This window comes from Chiloscyllium plagiosum, chromosome 25, assembly GCF_004010195.1.
Source record: "Chiloscyllium plagiosum isolate BGI_BamShark_2017 chromosome 25, ASM401019v2, whole genome shotgun sequence".
Taxonomy (NCBI): domain Eukaryota; kingdom Metazoa; phylum Chordata; class Chondrichthyes; order Orectolobiformes; family Hemiscylliidae; genus Chiloscyllium; species Chiloscyllium plagiosum.
The window spans coordinates 10,684,542-10,704,079 of record NC_057734.1 but is presented as its reverse complement, the minus strand read 5'-3'; the positions used below and the strand labels follow the sequence as shown (position 1 = coordinate 10,704,079).

The following is a 19,538-nucleotide window of genomic DNA, read 5'->3' as shown; positions in this document are numbered from 1 at the left end:
AGCATTAAGATATTTAAGAGTGTTCCTGAGCATGGCACACAGGCTGCACTGTGGTGAAAATAGCATTCACAGATTCAGTCCAACATTTCCCTTCAAAGATCATTACAATATTACAAGCTACAATTCAACAAACTCAACTGTGGTGGTAAAGAGGAAACTTATAAGATATGATTGTGTAGTATGTGAAGTAGGTTTTGAGTTGTACGATGCTAACAAAATACAATGTTGTACATACCTCATGACATTAGCTTGTATTCAGACCTTCCTTCCCCTTAATTTCTATCATGTCTTCTTGACTGTGAAAACTGAAAATCAAATCAGAAAACAAGCTTTTTGTTTTAAATAAATGACTAAATATTCAATGTGATTCTAAACAGTTTACTTTGGTGGTTATTGTGCCCGATGATAAATTCTCTGGCCCTAATGTCACTTTCACTCCTTGCATTTAAATTATATTAGACGTCATTCCCTCAAATTCAATACTCTAACCTATTGATTCCCTTTCTTTCCCCAACTCTTCCTTTCGTCTCAATCTAATGGCTTTTAAAATTCAAACCTTGTATTGTGCATCTTCCTTGTGTAATAACTCCACAAATGCAGGTATCATGTCATCAAGACCCCTTTATTTACAAGTGCACAGTACATAACACTGATCCAGCCCCCTCAGAGCCAGCTCTCAGAGTGAGCAGAACCTCTGATACTCCTGTTTATACCTGTCAGCCAGGGGTCTCCGATTGGCCAGGTAAACAGCCCCAATCAGGGAACTCACATTCTATGAGATCCACCCGGCTGACCTCGTTCCAATCACAACATTTCTTCTCCCCTCTAAGTCCGGAGATGTAGCTGTTCATTTTCCTGTAGCTTCTCCTGGGGCGTTTTCACACCACGACTCTGCCTTGGATCCTGTACCGGACTATAGCCCACCTCTTTTGCCCAGAGTATCTCAGAAGAAATTCATCCCTTTAATCAGGTAGGAACTGTGGCAAGGCTATGACATCCACTGTGTCTATCTCGTCCTCAGAGGTTGCTTCTGACAGCCTTGCTGGATGTTCAGAGGGTCTGGGTATGTTTTGCTCCTGCCCCATTTGAGAGGGTGCAGCTTTCATACTGTCCGCGCACGTTAAGGACCGCCTTATCTACCCGAACTTTGTATGTCATGGGACATGCCCTCACTTTGATCTTGCACCTTACCCATGCAGGGCCATTTCCATGGTTTCAGCACCAAACCTCATTCCCTGAAGTAAACTGCCTCCCTCGCTTAACACGTTCTTGTGTCCGGTATTGGTGCTCCTGATGCTGTTTCACCCTTCCTCTCCCCAGTTCTGGGAAAATCAAATCTAACCTGGTATAGAGTCTTCTCACCATTAGCAACTCTGCTCATGCTATCTCTGTAGTTGTATGAGGGGTGATCAATAATCAAACTGGAAACTGGACAGTTTGATATCAACTGAAGCTGTAGGTTGTTTCTTTAAGGCAGAAGTGGGTACTGCAGATGCTGGAGATTAGAATCAAGGTTAGAGTGGTGCTGGAAAAGCACAGCAGGTGAGGCAGCATCTGAGGAGCAGGAAAATCGACGTTTCGGGCAAAAGCCCTTCATCATGGATCATCAGGATTCCTGATGATGGGCTTTTGCCCAAAATGTCGATTTTCCTGCTCCTCGGATGCTGCCTCACCTGCTGTGCTTTTCCAGCACCACTCTAACCTTGGCTGTTTCTTTAAGCCTGCCTTCAAAGTTTGGACTGCTCTTTCCACCCGACAATTGGATGATGGATGGTATGCTGAATGCCAGTTGACTTTTGGAAATACTCGAATTCCCTGCTGATAAATGATGGCCTGTTGTCTGTGACCAATATCTCTAGTAATCTTTGTATTGGAAAAGATGCTCACAGCCTTGCACTCATCATCCCCGTGTTTGATGAATGAACTCTATGCTTGTCCAACCATTTTCAATGGGCACCCTCAACAACTAAGAACATAGAGCCCATGAAAGGACTGGCACAGTTAATGCATAACTGAGTCCACGGTTTATCCGGCTATTCCCACAAATGTGGGGAGTCTGTTATCAGTAACGTTTACTTTGTTTCCTCCCTGGGCACTGCCCCACTGATGCAGCTATGTCGGCATCCAATCCTGGTGACCAGGCATAACCTCTCATCAACATCTTTGTTTTGGAAACTCCTGGGTGACCCTGGTGGAGTTCAGCCAATATCTGGCAGTGACCTTTACAAGGGACAATCAGTCTTGCTCCCCATAATAATATGTCATCCTCTAAGGTGACCTAGTCTCACCAGGTCCAAAAATGTTTCAGTTCTGGTTGCGATGGCCCTTTTGTTTCCCCCATCACAGCCAGATGTTTTAGTTTTGCCAGGACGGGATCTATTTGAGTCCAGAGTCTGATATAGTTAGTAGTGACGGAAAGGGTGTCCAGGAAGTTTGAAACCAGAATGAACTGTTTCTGTGGTGGTACCAGTGTCTGCCAGTGGGAGGCAGCTCAAGGCATCCGTATTTGCCACTTGGTCTCATGGATGGTGTTCTGACATGTACGCACTCAGAATAAGAGCCCTTCGCTGAATTTGACCTGAAGTGACCGAATCAACACGGACATCTACTACAAACCGACCGACTCCCACAGCTACCTGGACTACACCTCCTCCCATCCAGCCCCCTGTAAAAACGCCATCCCATTCTCCCAATTCCTTCGACTCCGCCGCATCTGCTCCCAGGAGGACCAGTTCCAAAAACGCACAACCCAGATGGCCTCCTTCTTCAAGGACCGCAATTTCCCCCCCGACGTCCAGCAACACATTTTCAGCTCTGATCTCCAGCATCTGCAGCCCTCACTTATTCCCATAAATGTGAAGGAACTGCTGGCGATAAGTTTTGTCCTTGTTGGCACTCTGGGCACAGCCCAACCAATGCAGCAATGTCTACATCCAATCCTGACCACCATACAAAATATTTCACCAACATCTTCATTTTGGAAACTCCTGGGTGACCCTGGTGGAGTTCAGCCAATATCTGGCAGTGACCTTTACAAGGGACATTCAGTCTTGCTCCCCATAATAATATGTCATCCTCTAAGGTGACCTAGTCTCACCAGGTCCAAAAAGGTTTCAGTTCTGGTTGCGATGGCCCTTTTGTTTCCCCCATCACAGCCAGATGTTTTAGTTTTGCCAGGACGGGATCTATTTGAGTCCAGAGTCTGATATAGTTAGTAGTGACGGAAAGGGTGTCCAGGAAGTTTGAAACCAGAATGAACTGTTTCTGTGGTGGTACCAGTGTCCGCCAGTGGGAGACAGCTCAAGGCATCCGTATTTGCCACTTGGTCTCGTGGATGGTGTTCTGACATGTACGCACTCAGAATAAGGGCCCTTCGCTGAATTTGACCTGAAGCTATGGACAACATGTCCTCGTTAAATAGCCCAAGCATGGCTTTGTGGTCTATTACAATTACAAATTTGCATCTATAAAGATATTGGCAGAACTTTCTCACACCAAAGATGACTGCCAAATCTTCCTTTTCTATCATGGTATATTTTTGTTCAGTATTAGCCAAAGTCCAGGAAGCATATGCTATTGGGCGTTCCTCCTCACTGGACCATTGATGAGCCAACACTACCCTGATACCATACGCATGTCATCACCACCTCTCCCTTCGGAACATAGAGTGCCGACACCTTCAATGACAACAGCTGCTTCTTCACTTCCCTAAAGGCTACGTCTTGGCTATGAGACCATTTCCAAGGCTCACCCTTTTTCAACAGCAGATGTAAGAGTGCAAGGGTGGAGGCCAGTTTACACATTAATTTCCATAATAATTCACCAACCTAAAGAAAGACCTATGTTCTGGTGTCAGGCCGGGGCACCTTTGATTGCTCTCACTTCATCTCCCAATGGGTGTAACTCTATCATGTTGACTCTGCAGCATGAGTACGTCACTTGGAGTGCCTGAAACACATTTTTCCCTTTGGAGGTGTACACCCACCTTGGAGAAACATTAAGTACTATGTCTGAGTTCTCTAAATGCTCTTTATTGTTCTTCCCGGTTATTAGCACGTCATCCAGATAAATGGTGACCTGGGGTAGACCTTATAACATGTTCTCCAGCGTCCACCGGAAAATGGCACAGGCTGACAATAACGCAAAAAGCAGTTCGGCTATTGGTCCAAACCCTTACGGGTATTAATTGTAGCGTATTCTGGAAACCCTCATCTAATTGCAGTTGCAGGTAAGCATGGCTCATTTCCAGCTTCGTGAAGGATGGCTACTCTGCCAGCTCCGTGAGGGATTGGATATTTAACCAGGTGTAGGAAGTAGTTCACCGTATGTTTGAAACCCCCACAAAGATGAACAAACCCATTGGGCTTCACACTCAGTACGACTCGTGCTGCCCATTCTGCAAACTGGACCGGTTTGATGATTCCTTCCCTTTCCAGCCTCCTGATTTCTGCCTCTACTTATGCACAAAAGGCAAATGGCGCTGGGAGGGGCCTTGCAGAATCATGGGATGGCTTCTTGGTCAACATGCAAGGTAGCCTTGGCTCCCTCGATATTCCCTAGACCTTCCTGAAAAAACGTCTGAGTATTTAATTAGGACTTCACTCAGGTTGCTAGTTTCTAATCGAAAAATGTTGAGCCAATCAAGGTGAACCTTTCTCAACCTAGTTCACTCCGTTAAGCTTGGGCCCAAGCCTTTCATTACAATCAGTGGTAACTAAACCAGCTGCTTCTTGTAAGAGACCAGAACCGAAGGTGTACCCTTAATCATTAGGTATAGATTCTCAACCTGGCCAAGGTCTGAAACAAATTTAAAGGTTGAAGTCCAGGGCGTGCTTTGATAAAGACTGGATACAGCCATGCTGGTATTGACCTTCCTTTGAACTGGGTGACCATTTAACCAGATATTTATTGTGATTGGTTATGATCTAGATGCTGCTAAGCAATGTAACCATTCTGAACGAGCTGTAAGTGGAATTTCCAGTGTGTGCACTCTCCTGGAAAATGGCTTATGAATTCTCTTACTCAGTTCAGGCCTAGTGGCACTCTTTTTGCTGTCTTGAGTCTGCAAAATGGCAGCAACTACAATAGTTCGCCAGCTCAGATCCTTGAGAAGATTTTAGCCATTTGGCTGAGGCTTTGATATGGCGTTTTGCCGTGGGCTGACCCAGAGTCCCTCTGTTCAGGATATGTCCTGAGTGAGACAATGCAATTGCTTTCACTCAAGTGGTGGTCCCTCAGCTCACATGGCCTGGTGAGGGTGGTCCACTTCTGTTGGAATACTCTGCAACTCCTAAGCTCCACTTGCTGCATTTTCTAATGTCAAAGCCAGTTGTAGTGCCTCTTTGAAGTCCAACTGGGCTTCAGATAGCCGGTGCTTTTGCAGGGATACATCATTAATCCCACATACCAAATGGTCTCTCAGCATCTCTCTTGGGGTTAAACCAAAATTACATTCCTGTGCCAGTCATCTCAACCTTGCCAAAAATCCTGATATGGATTCCTTTGGTTCTCAAACTGGTGTCTCAGAACTAGAGGAGGCTTGGGGTCATGGTATTCCTTAGCTATATCTGTCCATTCTTGAAAGGTTTTAGAACCTGTTGCCTCAAGGAAAGTTAAGTGGGCGGCACGGTGGCACAGTGATTGGCACTGCTGCCTCACAGCGCCTGAGACTCGGGTTCAATTCCCGCCTCAGGCGACTGTGTGGAGTTTGCACATTCTCCCCGTGTCTGCGTGGGTTTCCTCCGGGTGCTCCGGTTTCCTCCCACAATCCAAAGATGTGCAGCTCAGGTGAATTGACCATGTTAAATTGCCCGTAGTGTTAGGTAATGGGTAAATATAGGGGTATGGGTGGGTTGCGCTTCGGTGGGTCGGTGTGGACTTGTTGGGCTGAAGGGCCTGTTTCCACACTGTAATGTAATCTAATCTAATCTTAAGCTCCTGGTAACCGAAAAGCTGTAGGTCCCCAAGTGGTCAGGAGAATTACTCATTGCTTTTTATCTGCCCCAATGTCATTTGGCTGGAAAAGTTAATGCATGTTTTTATACATACTGGGCCCAGTCCTCAATGGCAGCGTAATGCCAGAAATTCCTACCCTAACGCAAAGATGACTGTTGTGATCCAATCTCTTCAGGGGTATATTTTTCTCTCATGTCTCCCCGAAAGCCGATATCCCACCAACAAGTCCTCCTTAATTTACACGTGCAGGGTATGTGACACTGACCCAGCTAGCTCAGAGCCAGCTCCTGGGGTGAGCAGTGCCCTTGACACTCCTGTTCCTATTTGTCAACCAGGCCTCCCTGATTAGACCTGGTTAACAGCCCCAATCAGGGAACTCATATTCTTTGAGGTCCACCTGGCTGACTTCGTTCTAGTCACAATACATTGCGCTGTGATGATGACCCAAGCAGTGTCTCTGCCCTGCAAGATATTTCCAAATTTTAGAAATACTTTCATATCGAAAAGAAAGACTTGCACTCATACAGCTTTTTCACAATCTCAGGAGATCCTAAAATAATTTGCAGATAATTAACAACTCCTGGAGTGTGGTCACCATTGTGCTATTGGAAACATGGCAGCCAATTTGCCTGTTGTAAGCTCAAATTGACATTAATATTCATGCAATAATGACCAGGTTATCTATTTTGGAGATGTTGACCGGATAATAAATATTCCCCCAAGCTGAAGGGTCAATAACAAGGAGATATAACTTTCAAGTGAAAAGCAGGAGGTTTTGAAGGGATTTGAGGAAAACACTTGCACCCAGAGGGTGGTCGGGGTCTGGAATTATTGCTTGAGTGTGTAGTTGGGGCAGGAAATCTCCAAAATGTACATGGATGAGCACTTGAAACATCATAACCTTCAAGGTAATGGACCAATTGATGGAAAATGGGACTAGTGTAAATCCGGAATAGTTTCTGTTGCTACAGACTCGATGGGCCGAAGAACCACTTCTGTACTGGATGAGATTAAGATTCTATTGCTGTTCTTCATGGAGCTATGAGATTTTTTTTATGTCCAATAGTGAGGGTAACCCTGATCTTAGTTAAAAATCAGATCTGATAGATGCTGTCGCTGACAGTGCAGCACTCCTTCAGCAGTGCACTGAAGTGACACATTATATTCTGGAGTGATGTCTCTGGAGTGAGATTTCAATCCACAACTATCTGGGGCCTAGGTGAGAGCATTGCCCACAGAGACATGTCTGACACCGTATAGTTTGGAGACTGATATATGTCAGTGTGTGTTGCTTCCAGTCACCAGCATTGTTATGTGATGAACAAAATTCATTTGTCAGTCATTTTCATATTTTGTGTGGTGTCAGGGATCATGTAAATCACTTTTGAACAGGGCAAAGTGCTTGCTTCAGCTCATAGTGAATTAGGCTTATTCCACCTGAATGCCTGGGAAAACAATTTGCTGGAATATGTGATGACCACTAAGTTTGGGTAGCAAACTCTGATGAGCTGTCAAATCTGTTGTCTGGGTTCATTTGAGAGCTGTACTTGCCAGCGTATAAATTCAGCCCTGAGTATCAGTTAGACATCACGTTCTGGCAGTGAGCACCAGATCCACAGGTAAGAGAGAGACAGAAAGCGAGAAAGGGAGGGTCAGAGATAAAGAATGTAGGAGGAAAAGCAGAGCAGAAGGAACATCATTGATGGAGGAAGCCTGAAGGGATAGGTCAATTAGGAGAAATGTAGACCAGATATTAAAAAAAAGTTTGATCAATGGTGTTTAATTTTGAGAAGTCTAGTGATGAACAAATTCTTCAGGACAATTCAAGGCTGAGGAAGATGAGATGAATTGCATAGGTTTTGATTACATTCACTTTGGATTTAGTAGAGCAAAGGCTTGGGAGAGATACAAAACACAGTTACATTTTTGCATATTCAGATGTAATGCATTGTGAGTGAACATGTTGTGAAATGCTGATTGCAGGACAGAGAGCTGAGAAGGCGCGAACACAGAAAACAGGGAAAGTGTGAGATGTGTTTAACTACACATAGTTTGAGCGGAATGTTGCTGATAAATACAAAATGGAATATGTCCATCCAAGGGCTTGCTTTTCTGATGATAAATTGGACAACTATTTTGCTGATTAGGAATGGAGTTTCCAAATTCACTCAGTTCAGTTTGAAGTAATTTATTCTGTGAATTGATGTGTCACCTGTTTCAGATGTGAGGGTATTTACTCGTTATTTTAATTCAGCTTGTGCCTTTTGCTGTGTTGGGATTTGGAACGGGCATCGTTTCCCACTCTTATTATCAACTCCATATCGGACCTGACCAGTCAGAATGTCTCAGACTACGAAAAGCACCACTCAGGAAAAGGGCACTCCACCCACTGGTACGGCTCCTGCTCCAGGTTCCAAGAGCTTGAAGACCAGGGAACCTGCAGCGGGCAACTTCAAGGTAAGTGCAGCATTTAGTGGCTTAAATCCCCAACCTGATCAAATACAATAGCCTTTAGGAACTGAAAGAAAGATAACCTCACTGGGCTCAACAACATTTATTCCTTTTTAATCCAATTTAATTTCTTGTTACCATCTCCCTGAATTACATTTGGTCACCATTCATAGATATAATTATCTACTGAATAATTTAAATTGATTTCCGTATTAATGTGCTTCACTAGTGCATTACCCTACAGCTAAATGAAAGTCTGCATAAATCTCTTTTTACAGTCCTGTTAGCGTTACCATTTTAGCCATGCCTCCTGGTATTTACATCCTTTCTCAGTGTTTAACAACCGACAGTCAGAAACTCTTTAAAAATGTTCAATTAAAGCACATCCAAGTTATCCAAAGTTTTCTGCAGAAAAACCTACCAAATTTCCTCATTAGTTCCTCTTTGGTTCCCTCTCCTTGGAACTTCTGAGTTGTTGAGGCTGGTCTTAACCATAAAGGAACCCTCCTCATCATGGCGACTAATAGACTGAGGTTGGAAATGTGAAACATTAGCTTTGTCATTATTGGGGCTGAGCATATTTGGAATGCCTCAGCTGTGAGCATCACTTTGGAATCTGGCCTGATATCCTTCTGGAAAGAGGGAAAAGCACAGATGGGAAGCATACTGAGTGCTGTGGCTCAATGATTAGCACTACTGCCTTACTGCGTTAGGAACCCGGGTTCAATTCCACTCTCGGATGACTGTTTGTGTGGAGTTTGCACAGCCTCCCTGTGAGTGTGTGGGTTTCCTCTGGGTGCTCCAATTTCTTCCCACAGTCCAAGTCTGTGCAGGTTAGTGTCCAGGGATGTGTAGGTTAGGTGGATTAGACATGGGAAATTCAGGGTTACAGGGATAGGGTAGGGGGCAGGGGCAGGTATGGGTGGGATGCTCTTCAGAAGGTTGTTGTGGACTCAATGGGCCAATGGCCTGCTTCCACACTGTAGGGATTCTATGATGCTTCGCACAGATACAATTATACAAAGAAATCACTAACAGTAACAAATTGTCTACATCGCAGCTTCATTGTACAGTGAAGCTTGGAAGTGTGACCTGGCTTTGAACGATGCTCTCTACCTTATAACATTACAATTCACTAGAATATCCTTGATGTGGAGGAGCTGGTGTCGGACTGAGGTGGACAAAGTTAAAAATCACACAACACCAGGTTAGAGTCCAATGGGTTTATGCACTAGCTTTCGGAGCCCTGGTCCTTTGTCGGTGTGCTAGTCAGTGAAATTCTTGCAAACAAAACAATATGATGTGGAATATTGTGTATCCTCTTTTGTTAGGGTTTATAAACTTCATCAAATGGCCCTAAAATGTCAAGTTGTTCTCCCCATTTCTTACAGTCACCTTGTTGGAAATCTGGGAGCAAGGTAGGGCTGCTCTTGGCATGCCCTCCTACACTCTCCATTGAACCAGGGTTGATCCCCTGCCTTGATGGTAATGGTTGAGTGGGGAATATGCCGGGCCATGAGGTTACAGATTGTGCTGGAGTATAACTCTGCTGCTGCTAATGGCCCACTGGATCCCCAGACTAGAGTTGCTTGATATATTCGAGGTTTGGCACCATGGTAGTGCCATTCAACACAATGGAGGTTATTCTAAATGTAAAGACAATAATTAGTAAGGTTAGATTACATGGGATTCATGGTGAGCTTGCCAATTGGATACAAAATTGGTTTGATGGTGGGAGACACAGGGTGGTTATGCAGGGTTGTTTTTCAGATTGGAGGCCTGTGACCAGTGGTGCTCCACAGGGATTCGTGCTGGATCAAATTTGGTCAGTGGGCTGAGGAATGACCGATGGAGCTTAATTTAGATAAATATAACACATTGCATTTTGGTAAAACAAACAAGTAGAGGATTTAATGGTAGCCCTCTGGGTTATGTTCAAGAACAGAGAGAGGTAGAGTTCAGGTACATATTCCTTTGAAATTTGTGTCACATTTAGCCAGGATGGTTAAGAAGACATTTAGCATTCTTGCTCTTCATTGCTCAGATTTCTGCGTGTAGGAGTTGGGATGTCATGTTGAGGTTGTACAAGACATTGGTGAGGCCTCTTCTGGACACTATGTGCCATTCTGGCCGCCCTATTATAGGAAGGGTATTATTCAGCTAGAGAGGCCTCAGAAAAGATTTACCAGGACGTCGCTGAGGATGGAGGGTTTGAGTTAGGAGAGGCTGGATAAGCTGGGACTTTTCTCATTGGAGTGTAGGAGGTTGAGGGGTGACCTTATAGAGATATATAAAATCATGACAGGCATAGAATCCCTACATTGTGGAAGCAGGCCACTTGAGTCCAAAGACCAATCCCGGTAACCCTGCATTTCCCATGGCAAACCCACCTAGCCAGCACATTGCTGGTCACTATGAGCACCTGGATGAAATCCACACAGACATGGGGAGAGTGTGTAAACTCCACACAGAGAGTCACCCAAGATGAATCAAACCTGGGTCCCTGGCATTGTGAAGCAGCAGTGCTAACCACTGAGCCACCATGTCACCTACATAAAAAAGGTGAATAGCAAAGGTCTTTTCCCTATAGGGTGGGGGTGGGGGGAGAGGTGAGTTCAAAACTAAGGGACATATTTTTAAGGTGAGAAGAAAAAGATTTAAAAATGTTTTGAGGGCAACTCTTTTATAAAGAGAGTGGTTAGTGTGTGGAATGAACTGCCAGAAGAAGTGGTGGATATGGGTATGTTACAACATTTAAAAGACATTTTGGGTACATGCATGAATAGGAAAGGTTTGGAGGAATGTGGGCGAAACACAGGAAGGTGGGGCTAGTTTAATTTGGGAGCGTGGCTGGTTGGACCGAAGGGTCTGTTTCCATGTTGTATGACTCTATGACTATGAATTACCTTTAGCCTTTTATGGTGTTTCCCAGATGGATCCCCTGATCTTGTTTGTGTTAAAGAAATCCCAGTTGGTTTCCAGGCTGGCAGAGATCTTAGCTGAATGCTGTGCTCAATGAAGTGGGGGGACATTGGCTCTGTAAAATAGAACATTTTCTCACTTGATGCAGCTGGTGTTGGATGTTCACACTGTGGCTTACACCTGAATCGACCCCATCCAGGCCTCGAACCCCCAGCAGGCCAGTATCACTGTGACACCGTGAAATTTTCAAAAGGAGAGGCCCTAATTTTCTCTTCAATCCTCCATGAGGGCACTAGCATTTACAGAGGAACCTCGATTATCCAGCATTCGATTAACTGAATTTCGGATTTTCCAAATGAGATCACAAGGTCCCGATGTTTGGCTAAACTATATTATCCGGCATTCGATTATCCAAACAAAATATTCCTTGCTCGTGGCCTTCGGATAATCAAGGTTTTTCTTTCTAATTGTCCCTTGATGTAAGTGGCTTGGAACGGCCATTTTGGAGGGCAGTTCAGAGTCAGTCACATTGCTGTGGGTCTGGAGTCACATGTAGGCCAGACCAGGTAAAGAAGGCACATTTCCTTCCCTAAAAGACATTACGGAACCAGATGAGTTTTTTCCTTACGGCAGTCAAGAAAGGGTCACAGGACCTGAAACATTAACTCTGATTTCTCTTCACAGATCCTGCCAAACCTGCTGAGCTTTTCCAGCAACTTCTGTTTTTGTCTGTGGCTGCCATTAGGCTTTTTTTTATTCCAGATTTTCATATTGAATTTTAAACTTCTGCCCTGGTGGGATTCAAACCCGTGCCCCCAGAAGGTTAGCCTGGGGCCTTTGGATTGCGAGTCCAATAGCATTACTATTAGGCCTCCACCTCTCCTAAATTGGCCCAGCGTTGAGTTTGGTGCCCAATATAGCCCTCATGATGGAGGGTGATTCTCCAAAAGCAAAAGGCAGCCATGTTTGAGCCAGCCCTTGCCCAGGGGCAATGGTTAGAGACAAAAAAACTGCAGATGCTGGAATCCAAGGTAGACAAGTAGGAGGCCAGAAGAACACAGCAAGCCAGGGGGCAATGGTGGCAGGCAGGAAAGGAGAGGTTTGGCAGCGTCAGGTCCACTAGAAATCCACATGACATCAGCCACTCCATCGGGTTGAAAGGCAGATCTGGCTCAGTGGGCCAAATGGCCTACTCCCGGTTCCTATTGGATACATTTCTACAAGTATCCGAGAGCTTCCTGCTTGAACTATCAAGCCATTCTGCTCAAGTGATGGCCACTTGTGCCATTCCATCAGCACTGCCATTTGACTATTCGATTAGAATAGTTGGCTGCTTGTTTTTGAGTGCAAGCTTGATGGGCTGAAGAGCTGCTTTCTGTGCTATAAACCTTTTCTGTGTTTTTTCCACTGGATGATTACTGCAGCCACTATAATGAATAATGACTGTGTTGTGCAGACAGTTCCACACTCATGTGCCCTCTTCCTGTTGTGAACATTGAGCATTTGATTCTGTTCTTCTCTGGCCTGTTAACAAGCTCTCCAACGAGCTAAATAGAAGGTCATTTGGAGACGCGTGGGCTCTCGGCTCACCCCTGCCCTCTCTTTAACAATTCCCATGAACCATGGAAATGAAGGAAGACTGACAGACCAGCCCAAATGCTCTGATTTCAGAACTGTCTTTATCTTCACATGAAAATCTGTCCCCCCGCCACCACCTACCCTGTGTCAGCAGCAAGCATTGATTCCCCAGCTCATGTGCAGCATCGTTTATAGCAAAACTCACTCCGTCATTAACAAAATTAGATGGTCATTCTCCAGCACATTGCTGTATGTGAGATACCCATGTTAGTACTGGAAAACTATATGTATCATAGGGGGTACAGTGGCTCAGTGGTTAGTACTGCTGCCTCACAGCACCAGGGAGCCAGGTTTGATTCCACCCTCAGGTGACTGTCTGCATAGAGTTTGCACATTCTCCTTGTGTCTGTGTGAGTTTCCACTGGGTGCTCCCACAGTCCCAAGATGTGTGGGTTAGGTGGATTGGCTGTGCTAAATTGCCCATAGTGTTCATGGATGTGTAGGTTAGGTGCGTTAGTCAGGTGTAATATAAAATAATAGGGTAGGGAAATGGGTCTGGATGGGATACTCTTTGGAGGGTTAGTGTGGACTTGTTGGGCTGAATGGCCTGTTTTCCACACGATAGGGATTCTATGAAATAAAAGAAAAGTTCTCTGCCAGTAGCTTCATCCCAAAAACCTCCCCCAGGCTATTTGAAAAGACAGAGGCCTCAAGAAACACTAATGAAAAGATCAAGGTCGGTCTGAGAAATATGGATTAATTTGGTTCTTGTTGCCTGGCTGCTTTTCTTCCTTTGCTGCAGATCTACATCTATGAGCAGGAGAATTTCCAGGGCAGATTCATGGAATTTTCCACTGAGTGCATGAACCTGTGCGATCGCAACTTCGATCGAGTCGGCAGTGTCCGTGTGGAGTGTGGACCGTAAGTTACCCTCGACTGAACTCAGATGCTGTTAGGGCAGTGAGCAAAGGAGACAGGAATCCACTTATGACCAGACAGTGTGTCCTTGAGAGGTGTTTGAGCCAACTCCTACTGACAGGCCCAGGATACCACTGGACTCTTATTAAAATCCAGGTTAGCGAAAGCATGAAATAGGGATAGGAGTAGGCTATTCAGCCCCTCAAGCCTGTTCCACCACTAAATGAGATTGTGACTGATCTGTGGCCTAACTCCATACACCTGCCTGTGCCCCATTTCTCTTAATTCCTTTGCTTAACAAATAATTATCAATCTCAGATTTAAAATTAATCCAGCATCCACTGTCATTTGTGGAAGAGAGTTCCAAACCTCTCCCATGTGTGTAGAAGTGCTTTCTAACATCTCTCCTGAACAGTCTGGCCCTAATTATCAGACTGTGCTCCCTAGTTTGCCAATCCCCAACCAGTGGAAATAGTTTACCTTTATTTACACTGTCTTTTCTGGTTAACATCTTGAAGATTTTGCTCAGACCACCCCTTAACCTTCCAGATTCTAGACAAAACAGGCCGCTCTCATCTCTCCTCATAACTTAATTGAGTGCAATGGAATTTCACTTTGCAGCTTCAATATACAGTTCCTCAGTGTGGATTGACATTCAATCCCTTAATCCTGGTCAATGCCGGGTGTCAGTAGAAACCAGATACTTCGCTGACAGATATTTCTTAATGTCTTGGTGATGTGTAATTCACAGAGGCTCGGGGTCATCACCCATTTGTTCCCTCAAGATTGCAGTCTGTGTTTCCTGGGGCATGCAGGGAGATGGGGAAGAGAGCTGGCTGGGCCTAACTGGGTTGCAATTTCGAAGGAGCCACCTAAGACTCAATGGGGCTGGCTGGCCTCCTTCTCCTCTCTTTGATTCTGTGTATCCTCACCAATACAGGATGGGAAACATGGGAAAATGTAGCCGATTGATTGAAGCTGGGGGAGGTTGAAGATGTAACATCAACAGCCTGTGCATGGGCAACTCATTGGCTCCATCCTGAACAGGGACAACTTTCTCGAGCCAGGATTGGAGGGGACGAGGAGGGGGGAGGCATGACAGACCTACCCGACCTGAACACAATGGATCATCCATTAAACTATCCACAGGATCCCAGGCCAATGATCCAATCCCGCAGGCCAGCAGCTTAACCGGAGATGGCCTCTAGGTGGCAGAGTAGGCGGAAAGCCCTGTGTCCCTCCTTATCTACTTGTGGTTGGCAGGAGTTGGGGCTGCTCTCTAGAGAACTCCGAACCTTGCCCCAAAACAAACATTGGCCTAAACACACACACACACACACACACACACACACACCCAACAATCATACCCCAGCTCAGTTGGTAGCCTGTTTAGAAGAGCCATTTCAAAAAAAAAATGTCCCCTCACTTACCCTCTGCTGACTCACTGTGCATCTTCAAAATCCCATCTGCTCTCCTTACTTGAATGGAGGTCAGACTTCTGACCATGAATTGGCAGCCCTGGCACAAAATCACAGTCAGGATTGCACCCCTACTGGTGCAGAGCTCCCCGATGAAGGGACTCCAGAAGACCACAGGGTAACTCCAGCCCGTTGTGTCTCTGCTACCATCATCTATTACTTTGATACAAGCCAGCTAGGAAAGGTCTTCAGGCGATATTATCAATAAACAAACTGCTGCTTCTCAGAGATACCAGCCTTCCCTCTTTGAGCTGACGTTAATTGTGTTCTGTCCCTGTAGCTGGGTTGCCTTTGAGCAATCTAATTTCCGTGGAGAGATGTTCATCTTGGAGAAAGGAGAGTATCCACGCTGGGATTCCTGGTCCAACAGCTACAGGAGTGATCGCTTCATGTCCTTCCGACCAATCTGCATGGTAACTTACTGAGCGGAGCTGTTAAATAATTGGTGACTTAAGTTATACCAGAGCAACCTCATCAATCAAACGTAAAATACATTTTCACTTCATCACCTCTTATTCACTCGCCATCAAGCACCGGGAGTGCTGGAGAAGCTCAGCAGGTCTGGCAACATCTTTGGAGAGAGAAAAACACGTTTCGAGTCTGGGATCACTCCTTTTTGGAAGCCAAGAAGAGGATTCATACCAGAGATGAAACGCTAACTGTTTCTCTCTCCACATGTGTGCTGCCAAGTCTGCTGAGTCTCTCCAGCACTCCCTGTGCTTGCTTCAGATTTCCAACATCAGCAGCATTTCACTTTTGTTAACTCTCCACGATGTTCCATCACTTTCAATTTAATTACCATCTGAATCCCCCACTATCAACATTCAGGGGGTTACCATATACTAGAAACTGAATTGGAGCATTGTATAAATCCTTTATTCACAGGAGCAGGTCAGAGGTTAGGAACACTGGGGCAAGTTAAGTCAACTCCTGATTCTCTAAAGCCCGTCCACCATCTGCAAGGCACAACTGAGGAGTGTGATGGAATATTGCCTGGATACATGCAGCTCCAACAATAACGCAAGCCTTTACTTTGCATCCTTGCATCCACATTGCCCTTGAAATCAAGAGTCAGTGCAATGTCTCATATTATTGAAGATTTTGGCATGCCTCACTTCCCAGCTTCCCCTTTTGTGACACAATCTCGATTTAGATTTAGATTTAGATTTTATTGTCATGTGTTCTCAAGTACAGGAGTACGGTGAAAAGTGTATAATGTCACCACATGGTGCCATCTTAGATATAAAATACTTAGGTGCAAAGGAATAAACGAAACAAAGTTTAAAAAGTTAAGCATTACCTTCATAGAATAAGTAGAAAAATAAAGAAATAAGGTATTAGATAACATTAAAATCCTTCTCAATATAAACTAGAAATACAAAGGGATAATATTAAAACTGCTGTTAACATAATGACCATCTCAAATTCCCTGCTCTTTCCAATATTGGTCATGTCCTACACTTTGGACCTTGATCATTCTATCGCAGATTAATAATATAAAACCCTCAGAAGTGAAATTACTGTTATGTAACACAACGTGTAACGAACTATCCCATAATGGGAAAGGAAGGTCATTGCAAAATGAAAACTAAAATGCTTGCAATTTCTTTCATTGCTCTCAGGATAACCAGGAGCACAAAATCTGCCTGTTTGAATTAGCGGAATTCCAAGGAAATAAGATGGAGATCACTGAGGATGACATCCCAAGCCTGTGGGCGTATGGTTTCTGTGACCGTGTGGGCAGTGTGAGAGTTCCCAGCGGCACGTGAGTATCTCCACCACAAACCCCATGAGCAATTCGTTCAACAAGTGCACCCACCATGCAGAAGATAGGCAGCTTATCTTTGTGGCAAAAGTGAGGATTGCAGATGCTGGAGATCAGAGTCAGAATTAGAGTGGTGCTGGAAAAGCTCAGCAGGTCAGGCAGCATCTGAGGAGCAGGAAACGTCGATTTTCCTGCTCCTCAAATGCTGCCTGACCTGCTGTGCATTTCCAGCACCACTCTAATCTTCCAACTTATCTTTGTACTACACCCTGAGGCTTTCCCGTGAAGAGACTTTGCAAACAGAGTGAAGATGATTTGTGGCTCTTGTTGCCAACGATCATGAGCCTGAGTTTCTTGGTGAGAAGAAGAAGCCCTGGTATGATTACATTTAAAATAAACTAGTGGAGTAATTGTCACAGTGCAGTCTCCTCTACGTGGGACAGACAAATGCAGACTGGATGACGTTGTTGAAAGCCCCCTCTCTTCTGTAAGAATGTCCCAAGCCTCCTGGTCTCTTGCCATTTCTTCATGTTATCTTGCTCATATTTCTATCGTGGACTGGCTGCAGTGTTCCGTGAAGCCACCCAAGTAGAACAGCAGCTTGTTTTCTGTTTTGACATCATACAGCCTTCAAGGCACAGAACTGGGTTCACAAACTTTAGAGTATGAACACCGATCTCCATTTTTATAGCCAACTAGGAGAAAGTGAGGATGGCAGATGCTGGAGATCAGAGTCGAAGAGTGTGGTGCTGGAAAAGCACAGCAGGTCAGGCAGCATCCGAGGAGCAGGAGAGTAGACGTTCAGGAAGTTCATCATCAGACATTCCTGATGTTGCGCATATGCTCGAAACGTTGACTCTCCTGCTCCTCGGATGTTGCCTGACAGGCTATGCTTTTCCAGCACCACACCTTTTGACACCATTTTTTAGCAACAGCCCTCCCCCATCCCCTGCTCCCCCACCAGTGTCTTCTTGCGTGACATTTGCTGTCAATATTGCTGACTTACTTTCCTCTGTGCACACCTACCATTATCCCCTATTTTGAGGCTACATCTCAGGCATCGTTTTCCAGCACCCTGAACAAGGGTCATATCAAACTCGAGACATTAACTCTGTTCCTCTTTCCACAGATCCTGCCAGACCTGCTGAGTTTCTCCAACAATCTCTGTGTTTTTATTAAACCAGTTGTCATACCTTGGGATTCAAGTGCAATTTACAGTCAGGGTTTATTAGGGATTGTCTTCCCTCACCCAGGTTCCACTTCTGTCTTGATAACAATGAGTGTTTAGTGGTCTCTCTGACTGGGATACACCCTTGAATTTGATCTTACTCTCAATCATTGGAGACTGGAAATTACATCTGAAACTTTCTGACTGAGCAGTGAAGCCTTGCCTGAGGCTGCACAGTTCTATTTACCAGCTATAGCTTTCTAAGATCAGGGGTATTTAATAGACCGTATGTTGCATTACACAGCAAAAGACTTGCAGAGATTTTCTGGGGTTTTCTTTTTGTAAATCCACAAACACCATTTTTTACCTTTCCCGAAATAGTCAAAAGGAAACAATATGGCGCACTCTGGACCTTCAACAATTGAAATGAAGGAAAAGTTCAACAAGTCACTAAAGGAGGAAAAGGTATGTTCCTGCTCCCCTGTTGTCCAACAGTCTTAGAACCTCGGAAATACCCCTTGGATACAAAGGGCACCTGGAGTAGATATAACTGAGAGAGAGGTGCAGGCAGTGACCACTCCCCCACTCCCCACCACGGCCAAGATCCCAGCTCATTTTTACAAAGGAAAGCCTGCCGCCCAAATCCCCCAAATAATGAATCGAGAAAGCAAATTACAAACAGTGCCCACTAGGGGCAGTGCGACAACACCCAACAAATCAAAATGGCATGGAAAAGAGGGGAGGGAGCTCCATCAAAATGGTGTCAGTGCAGCAGAATTATCTCTTTGTTTATTATAATTTTAGAGAACCTGTCATCAAATCAGCAGAGTCCTCAGCAGAGGCCTCACCTTCATTCCCCTACGCTCTCGGATTAACAAATTCAACACGCGGCGAGACATCAAGCATTTCTTCCGCCGCCTTCGCCTCCGCGCCTGCTTCTTCAACCAAGATTCTCGCCCACCCTCTGACGACCCCTTCTCCCGCCTCCAACACACCCCATCCACCTGGACACCCCGTGCTGGCCTCTTACCTGCCCTTGATCTCTTCATAGCCAACTGCCGCGGCGACATTAACTGCCTCAACTTCTCCACCCTCTCACCCACTCCAACCTCTCACCCTCGGAACGTGCAGCCCTCCACTCCCTCCGTTCCAACCCCAACCTCACTATCAAACCGGCAGACAAGGGAGGCGCGGTAGTAGTTTGGCACACCGACCTTTACACCGCTGAGGCTAATTGCCAGCTCGCGGACACCTCCTCCTACTGCCCCCTTGACCATGACCCCACCTCCCACCACCAAACCAT

At 45.2% G+C, this 19,538-nt stretch overlaps 1 protein-coding gene across 1 annotated transcript in view; it reads left to right on the top strand.

Annotated features, from left to right (window-relative positions):
* Positions 1-7,483: 7,483 nt before the first annotated feature.
* LOC122562554 (beta-crystallin B1-like) overlaps positions 7,484-19,538 on the top strand; it is a 16,292-nt gene continuing 4,237 nt past the window's right edge. Inside the window, exons 1-5 of the mRNA XM_043715480.1 lie at positions 7,484-7,574; positions 8,210-8,412; positions 13,709-13,827; positions 15,583-15,715; positions 16,925-17,067. Of these exons, the coding sequence (XP_043571415.1) occupies positions 8,296-8,412; positions 13,709-13,827; positions 15,583-15,715; positions 16,925-17,067 (512 nt within the window). The 5' untranslated portion in view covers positions 7,484-7,574; positions 8,210-8,295. The remainder of the gene's footprint in view (positions 7,575-8,209; positions 8,413-13,708; positions 13,828-15,582; positions 15,716-16,924; positions 17,068-19,538) is intronic.